We start from the raw sequence: 13,599 nt of genomic DNA, 5'->3' as shown, positions 1-13,599 counted from the left end.
AAATTGGCTCAGAATTTGCTGGAGCGGGATTTCTTGTGGTGAACACTCCGTCTTAGATGCTTTCCCTCACCTTTCAGCTCCAATTATTTTGCTGCTGCAATATGTTGGAAACATGAACATCAATAGAGCATCTGGGACCTCCTGACGATGGGACCTATAGTTCATTTCATTAACCATTTAAATTTGGGGATAGAGAAAGAAACAGAGGAACCAACGGAAAAGAAATAGGGCAAATAGCAGTCCAATCAGATAGACAGAGAAATAAAGAAAAAGGAAAGAAAGATTAGATTGAGAGGGGAAAAAAAAGAGACAGAAAGGAAAAGTAAGATGTTATAAAAATGTTACATTTCAAAAACCTCTAGCAACAATATACTACCTGCAGGAGTGAGACTCCGCAGTCTCAATTGTTCCTTTTCTGGACCTCCAAGATTGAGCGCCAAAAATCAACTTATTAACAGGGTCCTCATGAAATGAAATGCCTCCCTAACTTTCTGCGGCAACTTTAATTTATAAATATGGCACAAATCCAGCAATTTAGATATTCATGGGGGAGGTTGATGTCGAGCTCTAGTTTTTGCAAGGCTACCAGTGGGACAGAACAAGTCATCCAGCAATTTGCAACTCATGGTCTATCTCTTCCTCGCCACAAATTGCTGCTTTATTCCCGCACTGATAACAACAGGTGTTGTGAACTCGCCTTTACTTTTCCAGCAAATACTAGGCCAATAGCTCACCACAGGCAACACTGGGTATCACTGATACCTTGTTGGGGTGATTTCTGACGGATCTAACTGCAGATAAAGTCTCAGCTAACCTGTTCAAAAATCCTACTGTAACCCACCATAGAGTCTTTTCTGGTATGCATTTTTGAAAAGCAAGCTTGCGTTAGCACGTTTCAGTGATTGCTTTAATGGTACACACCTATTAACAAGCTTATCTTTCCACTCTCTTCATTGTCAAAAACCTGGTCAACTGCTCAAGAAGCCAAGGTTTTTTTTATATTAGATCTTCACTTTGCTTTCGCTTTCAAGCATGTCTTTCACAGTTTACAAAGTGAGGCCCAGCTGGAAATCCACAGCATGATTTCCAGGCATCAAACACAGTTAATTGGTTCAAAATAATTCCAAAATCTATAAATATTTGTGTTGTTTGTCCCACAAACAGCAGAGTAATCTGATTTTTAGTGACGCAGATTATGGGATAAATGTGGGCCAGGTCACCATGCAGAACTACCCTGCTCTTCTTCAAAATTGTGTCATGGGATTATTTGCATCTAACTTAAGAGGGTAGATGAGGCCTCAGTTAGCATCTCAATTGAAAACTGGCACCTCTGACACCGTTGCATTCCCTCAATGCTATACTGGAGTGTCAGCCTCAATTATGTGCTCAAGTCTGTGGAGTGGAACTTAAATCATGGCACACGGGTGAGTTAGAAGGTTGTGGGTTCAAGCCTCACTCCAGGGAAGAAAGACCAAAGAACAAGTCAAAATGACATAAGAATTTTTTTTAATTGCATGAAATAAGAAACGATATAGGTTGATCAATCTCACTCTCTCTGTAGGCAGCAGAGCATAGTGGTGTTGTCAGTGGACTAGTATTCCAGAGGTCCAGGGTAATGCTCCAGGGGCCTGGGTTCCAATCCCACCATGGCAGATGGTAAAATTTGAATTAAATAAAAATCTGTAAATCTGACCATGAAACCACTGCTGCTAAAATTACTCTTTAGGAAAGGAAATGTGCTGATCCACAGCAATGTGGTTGACTGTTAACTTCCCTCTGGGCAAGGGTTAGCCAATGACACCCATAACCCATGAACTATTTCTATTGACAACAAATGTAGGGGTCCCTTTACAAATGGCACAGCTCTATAACTCAGGGTTCCTTCTCACGAGTAAGAAAATTTATAAAGGAAATATCAGCCATGGTACAGTTGGTAACATTCATATCTCTGTGTCCTTGAGCACAAACTCCCCGTGTAGTACTTGAGAGAGTGCTGAGTTATTAGAAGTGCTGGCTTCCAGATGACATATAAAACCAAAGCACCATTTATCCTTTGAGATGGACATAAAAGATTCCATGACTCTATTCAAAGAAGCGCAGAGGAGTTTTCCCTGATATCCTTATGAATATTTACCCTTCAAACAACATTACTGAAAAAAAATAGGTATTAAGGGATATGGGGCAAAGCAGGTCTATGGAGTTAGGTTATAGATCAGCCATTATCTCCTTGATTGGCAGAACATATTCGAGGAGCTAAACGGACTACCTCTGTTCATAAGTTCTGAAAAATAGATTTTCTGGTTATTATCACATGGCTGTTTACTCGACATATATTGGCTTCCCATTCCTTAACATCCCTTCCTTAATAGCGACTATGTTTCAAAAATACTTAATTGGATGTATAATATTTTGCGATGTCCTGAGATTATGAAAGGTGCTATGTAAAAACAAGTTCTTTCCTTATTTCTATGAAACATCAAATGAGAAGGCACTTCATTAACTATCTGGCTAACTTTCAAAAAAATTAAGAAGTAACAACTGCCTTTTAAAAAATATATTATATTTTCAGCTGCAAATTAGAAAGTCCTCAAAACCAGCAGTGCTGGTGCTCCATAATCTGCTGTTGTGTTAAAGAATGGCCCTTAAAGCAGTCCCAAAAGTTAAAACCCTTCTCTCAACTCTAAGAAAGGCACTCTCTTCATTATAGGGAGGGAAAAGACATAGAATAGCACAGCATAACCACGTATTCACAAAAGAATAGCACGCACAGCACAAGCTGTAGTAAGGGTTGAACATTTTTAATTCTTAACTAGCAATCCACAATTGAAACCACCTCTCATGTGTCAGTGTGTGTTACTCTTGTGCATTGTTTCAGGTATACACGTGGCACATACAATATTATCTGCATATATGCACAAATATAGTTCACTATGTCCCACTGCTGCCTCTTGCTTACTGAACCACATTCCTTAGGATATAATATGACTTTCAAGTCTTAAGTATGGGGTTGTAAAGCTTAAGTTAATTAGTGGACATTTGAATGCTCAGTAACCTTTTTTTTGTTGCTAAATCCTTATTAAACTTTGAAAGAAAGGGCTGTTATTAACTAAAATTGGCACTTGCATATTTCAAAAGCAACAGATGAAAAGCATTTTGGGAGATAATTTGCAATAGTACTTTATTTTCTCAGAGAGTTTGTTTAACCCCTCCTCCCATATTTGCTCAGTTCTACCCATCCAACTAGATGGCAGAAGATCTAGAATGGATGCCTTATAGTCAGCTGCACAGTAAACACAATTTTCAATCTCCTCCACTTTCCCAAGGTAATGGCAAAACAACTAGTTGACTGGCGTGTCAGTGTTCCAGAAACAAAAAAACACTTGCACTTATACAGTGCCTTTCCTAGCTCAGGACGTTCCAAAGCACTTTACAGCCAATGAAATACTTTTGAAAGATAGTCACTGTTGCAATATAGGATGAAGAGAAAATGCTTTTGATTAAACTTGCCAAACTATCCACTAACTCTTTCCCTGCCCCATGCTGACTGTTACGATGTCATAGTTTGGAGTTGCTTTTTTATACATAAAAGGAGCAGTGTCCCGATCCACAAAGCGTTTGACAAACAGCTTAACAATGATACAATCTGCATTAACAGAAGCAACAATTTGCGTTTATATAGCACCCTTAACATACTAAAAAGTCTCTCTGTGCTTCACAAGAGTATTATCAAACAAAATTTGGCACTTAGCCACATAAAGAGGTCATAGCAGAGATGGCCAAAAGCTTGGTCAACCAAGTAGGCTTTAAGGAGTATATTAACAAAGAAGATTTATAGAGAAGTGGTGGGGTTTAGGGAGGGAATTCCAGAGCTTAAGGCCTAGGCAGCTGAAAACACAGCCACCAACAGCAGAGTGATTACAACCGGGGAGGCGAAAGAGACCCAAATTGGACGTGTGCAAATATTTCGGAGGGTTGTGGTACTGGAGGAGTATCCAGAGATAGGCAGGAGCAAGGCCAAGGGGGGATTTGAGAACAAAAGTGAGAAGTTTAAAATTGAGAAATTGCTGGTTCAGGCGCCGATGTAGGTCAGGCAGCATAAAAGTGATGGGTGAATGGAATTTGATGTGAGTTAGAATATGGGCAGCAGAGGTTTGGAAGGAGTTATAGAGCATGGAAGATTAAAAAGCATTATTGCATTTCCTGTGCATGGCGTCACTGTGACAACCATCACAACCACGGCTCCCCTGCCAGCCCCCATCTCTGAAAAACTTCAATAAAAGCTTTGTTGAAAATCTGCAACAGGGAGGAGATTAGAGGTAGAGTCAATCCATTTCGTGCCAACAGAGGTCTATCAGCACCATCTGCTGGTGCAGGATACAGTATCATCATTTCAGGGATAAACCTGCTAAAAGCAACAAATGGAGGGCAACCAAGGACATATAAGGGGAATAGGACCACCTCTGGAAGTCCTCCAATCCTCCCAAAATTCCTGGGAAGCACCCAGATTTTCCCATCAGTCTCCCACCTTCCGACAGTCTTTTTCCCAGGTCACCGTCCCAACTGGGTCGATTTTCTTTTTCCCAGCCACTGGACTGGTAGTTGCAATCATGTCTGATGCTCCTTGGTCAACAGTTAGGGACTAAAATCTGTCAGCCAGATTTCTGGGTTTTTTTTTGCAGTGTTCACAGAAAAGAAAAAGGAGGAACCTCAAGATGTCCCAAAGCACTTAACAGCCAATGAAGTACTTTTGAGAGTAATCACTGTTCTGATGCAGCAGCCAGTTTGCACATAGCCAAGTCCCACGAACACCATAGCGACAATGAAACAGGTAATCTGTTTTAGTGATGTTGGGTGACAGATAAATACTGGCCAGGAACATCAGGAAGAACTGTCCTGCCCTTCCCCTATTGTAGTGAACTGGGATCTTTCACTTCCACCAGAAAGAGCAGATAAGGCCTCAATTTAATCTCTCAATCAAAAGACACCATGTCCGACAGTGCAGCACTCCCTCAGTATTCCCCTTGCATTCAGGATGACCAGGGGTGGTGAAGAAGTGAGGGGAGGAGCAGCAAGATACATTGCCTTGGTTTAACATCTAATGGACAGACCTAAACAGTTTAGCAACTTCATCAATACTGGAATGAGTTGTCAGCCTAGACAGTGTGTACTTAGGCCCAGATAGACCTTGAACCCATAAACTTCAGATTCAGGTAAAAGTATCACCAAATGACCCAAGGTTAACTGAAAACTTCTGAAGGAAAAAGCTTTTTGTTGGCAACCAGTAAAGTTAGTTAAGAGTCTAGAGGTAACCAGTCATGGGAGTCTTTTTCTCTGCAGGCAACTAGCCAAAGAAAGGGGAAGAAATATTTTCTCTGTAGTTAGTGAGAGAACCAGAGAAAGACAGATGATGAGGACGATTCTTTTGCTATAATTAGTTCTATTTCACATGAAGCTGCTTAATTTGGTTAAAAAAAATTATTGATCGGTTACTATGTCAGGTATTAAATTAGTGGAATGCAGCCGATGGTTGATGTATGGTACTCCATTTCGTGACACGACTATGCAGTATAATGGCCTGAATCCACTCAGCTACTGGCATCAGAGGATGCTGACTGGTCACCAGTTAAAGGCAGGTCTAATCACTTCCCAGTTAGCAGGGGGACTGGCTTGTCATCAGGTCTAATTTGGATAGATGGCAGGACGAATGGTAAATGGAAAGGGGCATACTAAGGTCATTGGTCAATCTCCAGAGTCTAATCGATTCAATATCAAAGAGCTAATAGACCTGGGAGATCAACCTTGGCCGTGAGAGAAACGGAAATACCTGGAAAAACTCAGCAGATCTGGCAGCATCGGCGGAGAAGAGCAAAGTTGACGTTTCGAGTCCTCATGACCCTTCAACAGAACTAAGTAGAATTATTGACCGTGAGAAACCTGGAGCAGAGGCCAAAGCTAGTCCAGCTCTGCGTTTGTTATATGATCTGCATGTCTTTATAAATATAATAGAACAATGGATTTTCTGCCCCCTACTTGATTTATTTTATCTAGGTCCTTTACTTATAACTCTAAACTTAAATCAAATTTTACATGCATGGAAAGAGAGGGTTAATGGCTCATGTGACAGAGACAGTTGCAAATCCTGACATGAGATGTGCACTTGTCGGGCTGAATGGAGTCAGGCAGACCGCCGCGATTGAGGGTTGGCGAGTGGTGGGTGTTGATGAAGGCAGGAGTGGTGCTGCCACAGGGACAGCCATTGCTGCCAGGGGGCCCTCCCTCAGTGGGCCACGGAGTGCCCGGTTACCAGGGTCCCCACCCTGAGCCTGCATGAAGGCCGCCAGGGTTTACCAGGCCTCAGAGGGCCCACCAACCACTGTTAAAATGCCAGTGGAAACGGGAAGACCTTCTTAATTGACCCCTTAAGTGACTGAATTGGCCTATGGGTGGGAGGGTCGTCATCAACTTTCCCTGCGCTACTGGAAAAATGGCATGGCGACGGGAAGGTGACTGGCACTCCACCACCGGCTCCCAACTTCCCTCACCGTTTTATGGGCACCCCCATCTCCCAGCCCATTCCTAGAGAGATGGTAAAATTCCAGCCGTCTTGTGTACATAATGCTATTTTACTGATTCTGCGAAACCAAATAAATCATTTGGCACCTGAACAAGGGTCGTCGCCTCTAGGTGCAAGTATTCCTGGATGTTTTGTCAAGTAACCTCTGGTTTCCAACCACCCCACCCAGTCAAATACTCTTCCCCCCGCACCCCCCCTGCCCCCCCATTCATCATCTCCAATATTTCTATAATAATCAGAAGTGCTCAAAGAGAGTGAAAACAAAAATAATGGGCAGGGTTTTGCCCTTGGCTGGGTTGCTCGGCAGGGACGGGCGGGGGGCTGTGATCGGCTCAGCACCGCGATTTCACGCAGGTGGGCCAATTAAGGCCTGCCCTGCATGGATCGCGAGCGGCAGCACTGGACGCTGCCTATGCGGGCGGCAGGGGGAGGAAGAGCCGGGGCTAGCGCGCAGTTTGTGCATGCACGAGAAAAAGTGCTTCAATCTCCATGAGGCAGCTCTGTCCCTCAGGAAGATTGAAGCGCTGCGTAAAAAAAAAATAATGAAGAGAATAAAAATTTAATAAAACATGTCTCCTCTTGTGACTCTGTCACATGAGCTGGGACATGTTTTTAATTCAAAAATAAAGTTTTTATTTAATGTTTATTTGCTTTCGGAAACCTCATCCCGCTCGTGAACGAGGTTTCCTAAAAAATGTAAAGGCCGCTTGGCCTTTTCGCCTGCCCGCCAACCATAATTAGATTGTTAATGGCCTTAATATGCCTTTTAACTATGGGCAGGCACACAGCCTGCGCGGCGACCTCGGGACGCACGCCTGACATCATCGCATGTCATTTTACGCTCGGGCATGTCGGGCGCATGCCCGCATGCCCAGAGCAATGTCCTGCCCAATATGTTTTTAATGCCCCTATGATTTTTCTCCTGAGTTGCCCATAAGTCTCTGGGGCATTAATCTTTAATTCCCAGAGATTGTGGGACAATCCTGGAAGATGGGCAACCTTAAACAATGTTTAACAGGCCTCCTTTTTTATTGCTATTAATCACAGGGGGAGGGGCAGGGGCCGGGTTAGATGTCAAATTGGGAACTTCTGAATAGAAAACTTCCATCAGAGGAAAAACAAATCAGAGAAAGCACTCAAAACATTGAAGGTAATTTTGGTTTTGGGTGATTGTGTGAAACAGGCAGCTGTGCCAATTTTTATTCCCATCAACTTCAATAGAAATGAAAACCAGGAGAGGAGTACAGAAAGGGGCAACGATCCAATTTACACTTTCACCCAACATCCAAGTTACCCCCAGTAGGTTAATGAAAGACCCTGTGGAACTCGGCAGCCATTCACTGAAAGCCATGTTCTCAATTAACATTCTCACCATGACGATGTTACATTGCAGTCACTTTAGCAACAAGTTCTGAACTGACTTAATGTATAAAGCTTTTTGTAAGTCAAAAATCAGCTCTGCCAATCAGTTGTTCTGAAAGTACTGCCCCTTTAACCGTTCAGCCTCACGTGAGATTGCGCCAATCCCAGGTGGTATTTTTGATATATATATTCAAAGCAGCTTTTAAGTGTCATTGCAGAGACCTTTCAATTCTTGGGCACTTACCATGTGAAGCTTCTTCCAGAAATCCTCATCCTCAGGCACATCCCTAAGGCTGGGTGGTATGTACCAAAAGCAGACATTTGTGTACTCCGGCTGGGAATACAAGGTGTGTGCAAAATTATTACTTCATGCAGCAATAAATGCAATAATAATTGGACACAACATTCAAGAAGCTTCTGAAACCACATATAAGAAACAGAAATTCAGCTCTGAAATTCTAGAGTAAGGTGCACATTATGCACCAGTCACTAAAGGGGCAAAGATATTCCTCTGGCTTTTTCAGAGGTCATTTTAACTTTGATTGATGGTATAAAATGGACAATGTTGAATAAGCCACCCATTAAAGAGTCAGTGGAAGGAAAATCGGGCATGATGTATAACGGGCACTTAATTTCATGCTGCCAGTTCTTAGGGTTGCCAACCTGTTTGGGCATATTCCTAAAAGTTTTAGTAAATGATCTCCTAATCCAGCAAATCGGCCTTTTTCCTCACTCAGCCTTTTTCCTAACTCTAATCATTTGGTGACTAATAAGCAAGAGTGTTCACAGAAAATGAAAAGGCCATTTTCTTTAATGTTTCCCTATGAATTTTCTTCTAGGTTGGTCACAGCAGTGTCCAAGAGATCCATCTTTAATTCCTGGAGGTTGGCAACAGGGAGTAGTCGAGGTGAATAGTATCGATGCATTAAGGAAAAGCTAAGTAAGCAAGTGAGGAAGAAGGAAATAGAGGATTATGCTGAGAGTTAGGTGGGAAAGGATAAAAGGAAGCTTGAATGGAGCATAAATGTAGGCCTGGGCTGCTTGGGCCGAATGGCCCATACCTGTGTAGTACATTCTATGTAATTCAATGAAAAGTCATGGCTTTGGACATTGTGACAAAACATAATGATGACAGAGAGGCCTCTTTTGTAGGAGTGGGATACTTGAAACCAGACAAAGGCCCAGATTTTCGCCATGACAGAGGCCCTCTCTATTGTGTGAAAATGGCGGACGAGCCTGGAAACCCTAAGTCCCATCCCCTGATCATGGCACTTCCTATTTTTGCATGAGTGGGATTGCAGTCGGACCAGGGTTCACGCGTGCCCAGTTTACAGAGGCAGCTGGCCATTTATATCACTAGCTGCCTCCGCTGAAGTGGGGTTTTGGTAAGCCAGGAGTGTGCAGATTAGACCAGGTAAGAGCAGGTAACAAGCTGTCCTATCAGGGAAGGCATCATGAAGAGGATTAGGAAGAATCAATTTGATAGACACCCCTGGTTATTCTGTGGTCTGAACTGTTGTTAGTATTGTTTAGAGCCTTTGGGTGGAATGTTCCGCTCCTGTTGGCAGCGGGCATGTTTGGCAGGAGTGAGCAGACAGTATGGCGAGAAGGCCAAAAATCGGTTTTACACCATCATGAAACCAGTTGGCGATCGTCCGCTCCAACAGTCAATGGTGGGCTGCATTATCTGCCGCTGCACATCGGGAATCTAATTTCAATACTTTAGCATCTCATTATAAGCCCTGTTCACTGGAATCATCCTCCCACGCTGGATCATGCGGGCACATTGGCATGGTTGAACATCAATGTGTTTCACAATTGTACATAAGCGATGTGTACTTCGCTTGGCACTGAAGTTTTTTGCCTACCTTGCTTCTGGCGGCATTCATGGTTATCAGCACCAGGCTTCGCAGGTAGCACATCACTTTTAGGGGGGCTCATTGCCCACTCCCACCAGACCAGCCGTAAGGCATGGTTAACTTTCCAACAGTTGCAGGGTTAGAGCTTGCTGGGAGAAGGGGGAGAAGTGGTCGCAGGCAAGTTAAGAGGCTGCAGGGCGAGGGCTGTACTAGGAAGGGGGTATCCCAGGGTGTGTGTGGGGGCACATGTAGATCTGTGCAAGCAGCCTCAAAATGGTGAGGGCTGAGGAGGCAGTGGGAGTTTAGAATGATGAGATGGTTGCCTTATGCTGGTGGCATGAATGAGATCATTCATCCTCTTTCTGCACTGGATGGCCAAGCTCTTCTGTGCAGCTTTGGCTGACCACCACTGCCAGTGCCTCCGAAGTTGGAGTGTTGAGCTTGCTAGACCTCCTGCGGCCAGAACGGGGGTGGAGGACATCATGGTGAACTTCCCAAGGACATTCCAGTGACGGCTCACCGAACTCTTTTTGGCTCTGTGGGCCATGTCTTCACTGGAGCGGTCCTGGGCTGCAAGCATTGAGAACTGTGTGCATGGCTGCATAATTAATGAGACAGGAAGCAGACAATACGGCACAAAAACCCACCATTGCGGCCGGGAGTAAAATCTCATTGTTCACGCCCACTACCGCACTTAGTGCAAATCTGGGACGATTGCACCTTTTGCTCATTGTTATTGAGGAATTTAATCTGGGTCTGGGTGTCGCTGGCATGGTCAGCATTTCTTGCCCACTCCTAACTGCACTTGAGAAGGTGGTAGTTAAAAAAAAATGAATCAACTCTTTAGTAAACTTAGTGGCAATTTCTGTGGCTGTTGTCTCTGATCAAGGTTAGAATTAGTAAATTGGATACTACCCTAAATAGAGGGGCAAATTAATAATCATAATCTCACAGGGAGGATCTCTGTATGAGAAGTCAAAGATAAAAGATTTGTGTAAAATGCTTACCTCCAGAATCAATCGGAATTCTTTCTTCTTCTTGATTTCATCAGCCAAGTACCTGCAAATAGAAACAAATGCTGTTTTGCTTTAAGGGTATCAAGTTATAAACATGAATGTATTGCCACTTTTAAAAATTGTCCAAAACTGTACATCACAGCAAGCCAGATCTAACGCTGCCTCTGATTAGAATAATCAATGTACTGTACTTGATTTGCAAGGATTTTTAAGTTTCCAATCCAGTTTGGTGATTGGTACATGAAGATATATTGTAATCAATGAGAGAGCTATTACCATTCAAATTAAATTAGGGACAAAGGACATGCACCTTTTATATACATATATATTTATATTTATTTATATATTGTCATGCCCAGTAGAGGCATATCCTATCCATAACTTTTAAAACATGAACTGTTGTCATTTTGGAATCTTCTGGAACTAACTTTTCTTTTAAAAATGGATATTAAAATTCTACAAAAGTTGGCTGCCAAGAGTCAACTTACTTGATCTGTGGATTCCAATTACCATACTGTCTTGAAACGGCAGAAGGACACCTTACAGACTAAGTGTTAATACTCATCTCCTGAAACCGCCCAAAAGGTTTTGCCTGGCTTGAACGGGCCTTTTCAGAACAAAAGACTGTGATTGTCTCAGGCCCCCAGGGTGAATGCACACAAAGACCCAGCTTGTGGCTAATTAACTTAAACCCAACACAATATTTGGAAGGGAGCTATGATGGACCACATGGTAAGGCAGCCATCTTGTCCTCCCCTTCAAGAAAGGCTTTGAGTGCTGTCCGCCGAACACAGAACAATAACTGCACAGTCAGCTGCAGCAGAGAAGGGAGCAACATCTGTGCCTTTAAAAACTTAAAACTACAACATCTTAAGGTCTCCACGCATATTCTTTTTCAAGTCCACTAGTACAGAAAACCGACCTGCTGGTAATGAGACTACAAGTAACTAATTTTATGACCTGCTGAAAATTCATCTCTTTGAGGGAATCCTGCAACAATTCTGATATTCAACTCCGACTACTGAATCCACTTAGATGATCCTTCAAGAGCAAAAATGCCTTCTTCACCAGGCCTGCAATGCATCCTTTTTTTCAAGATGAGAGAATGATGCGAATTAAGAGCTACTCTTTTGTTTACAACTTGTAGAAATGCACTATTCTCTTTAACTGCATTTTCCTTGTGTGCTGTGTTATTTGTGTGCGTGTGCATGAATGATGTAGCATTAGATTGCGGATGGAACATGTGAATAAATAATCCTCTTCATTTAAACCCACAAAAAGCTTGCTGCTGGCTATTCAAATTGACCACACACTCAGCAGTTAAGAAACACACACATCTTCCTTTTCAAAAACACACTGATTACAGAGAGTAAGGAAAGCAAACAGGAGTTTCAGTAGTTCTCTCTCATCCCTGTCCATAAGAGAATATGGTCAGCCTACCTGCTACGCTGGTTCAGGTCTTACTATGTTATTCCCATTATCTGCTGTGCTTATTAAAGCTAATCTTTTTTAAGTGAGTATTAAGAGACAGATGTGATCGGTAAAGAGAATTCTGCCATGTCCACTCCATTATTGCATTCACTTCTACATCAAGCTGTGGAGGTTCGTAGGCTCCTTTCAAACTCTGTAGATAGTCTGGATCATGTTGAGATCAAAAAAGAGGCGGTGTTAGGCGTCTTGAAGAATATTAAGGTGGATAATTCCCCAGGGCCAGATGGGAGCTACCCCAGAGTACTGAGGGAGGCAAGGGAGGAGATTGCTGGGGCCTTGACAGAAATCTTTACATCCTCACTGGCTACGGGTGAGGTCCCAGAGGACTGGAGAATGGCCAATGTTGTTCCATTGTTTAAGAAGGGTAGCAGGGATAATCTAGGAAATTACAGGCCGGTGAGCCTTACGTCAGTGGTAGGGAAATTATTGGAGAAGATTCTTCGTGACAGGAATTACTACCATTTGGAAGCAAATGGGCGTATTAGTGAGAGGCAGCATGGTTTTGTGAAGGGGAGGTCGTGTCTCACTAACTTGAGGGAGTTTTTCGAGGAAATGGTAAAGATTATCGACGATGGAAAGGCAGTGGATGTTATATACATGGATTTCAGTAAGGCCTTTGGCAAGGTCCCTCATGGCAGACTGGTACAGAAGGTAAAGTCGCATGGGATCAGAGGTGAGCTGGCAAGATGGATACAGAATTGGCTTGGTCATAGAAGACAGAGAGTAGCAGTGGAAGGGTGCTTTTCTGAATGGACAGCTGTGACTAGTGGAGTTCCGCAGGGATCAGTGCTGGGACCTTTGCTGTTTGTAGTATACATAAACGATTTGGAGGAAAATGTAACTGGGCTAATTAGTAAGTTTGCAGACGACACTAAGGTTGGAGGAGTTGCAGATAATGAACAGGACTGTCAAACAATACAACGGGATATAGATTGGTTGGAGACTTGGGCAGAGAAATGGCAGATGGAGTTTAATCCAGACAAATGCGAGGTAATACATTTTGGAAGGTCTAGTACAGGCAGGAATTACACAGTAAATGGCAGAACCCTTGACGGGCAGAGGATCTGGGTGTACAGGTCCACAGGTCACTGAAAGTGGCAACGCAGGTGGATAAGGTAGTCAGGAAGGTATATGGCATGCTTGCCTTCATTGACAGGGGTATTGAGTATACAAGCTGGGAAGTCATGCTGCAGCTGTATAGAACCTTGGTTAGGCCACACTTGGAATATTGCATGCAATTCTGGTTGCCATATTACCAGAAGGATATGGAGGTGTTGGAGAGTGTGCAGAGGAGGTT

General features: G+C 43.2%; 1 protein-coding gene across 1 annotated transcript in view; it reads right to left on the bottom strand.

Moving 5' to 3' along the window:
- LOC121276368 (acidic amino acid decarboxylase GADL1-like) overlaps window positions 1-13,599 on the bottom strand; it is a 97,911-nt gene that overhangs the window by 14,232 nt on the left and 70,080 nt on the right. The window contains exons 13-14 of the mRNA XM_041184696.1: window positions 10,803-10,854; window positions 8,181-8,270 (exon numbers count right to left, since the gene is read on the bottom strand). Coding sequence (XP_041040630.1) covers window positions 8,181-8,270; window positions 10,803-10,854 — 142 coding nt within the window. The remainder of the gene's footprint in view (window positions 1-8,180; window positions 8,271-10,802; window positions 10,855-13,599) is intronic.

The sequence above is a fragment of the Carcharodon carcharias genome, chromosome 3 (assembly GCF_017639515.1).
Source record: "Carcharodon carcharias isolate sCarCar2 chromosome 3, sCarCar2.pri, whole genome shotgun sequence".
Taxonomy (NCBI): Eukaryota; Metazoa; Chordata; class Chondrichthyes; order Lamniformes; family Lamnidae; genus Carcharodon; species Carcharodon carcharias.
This window is presented reverse-complemented; position numbering and strand designations above follow the sequence as displayed.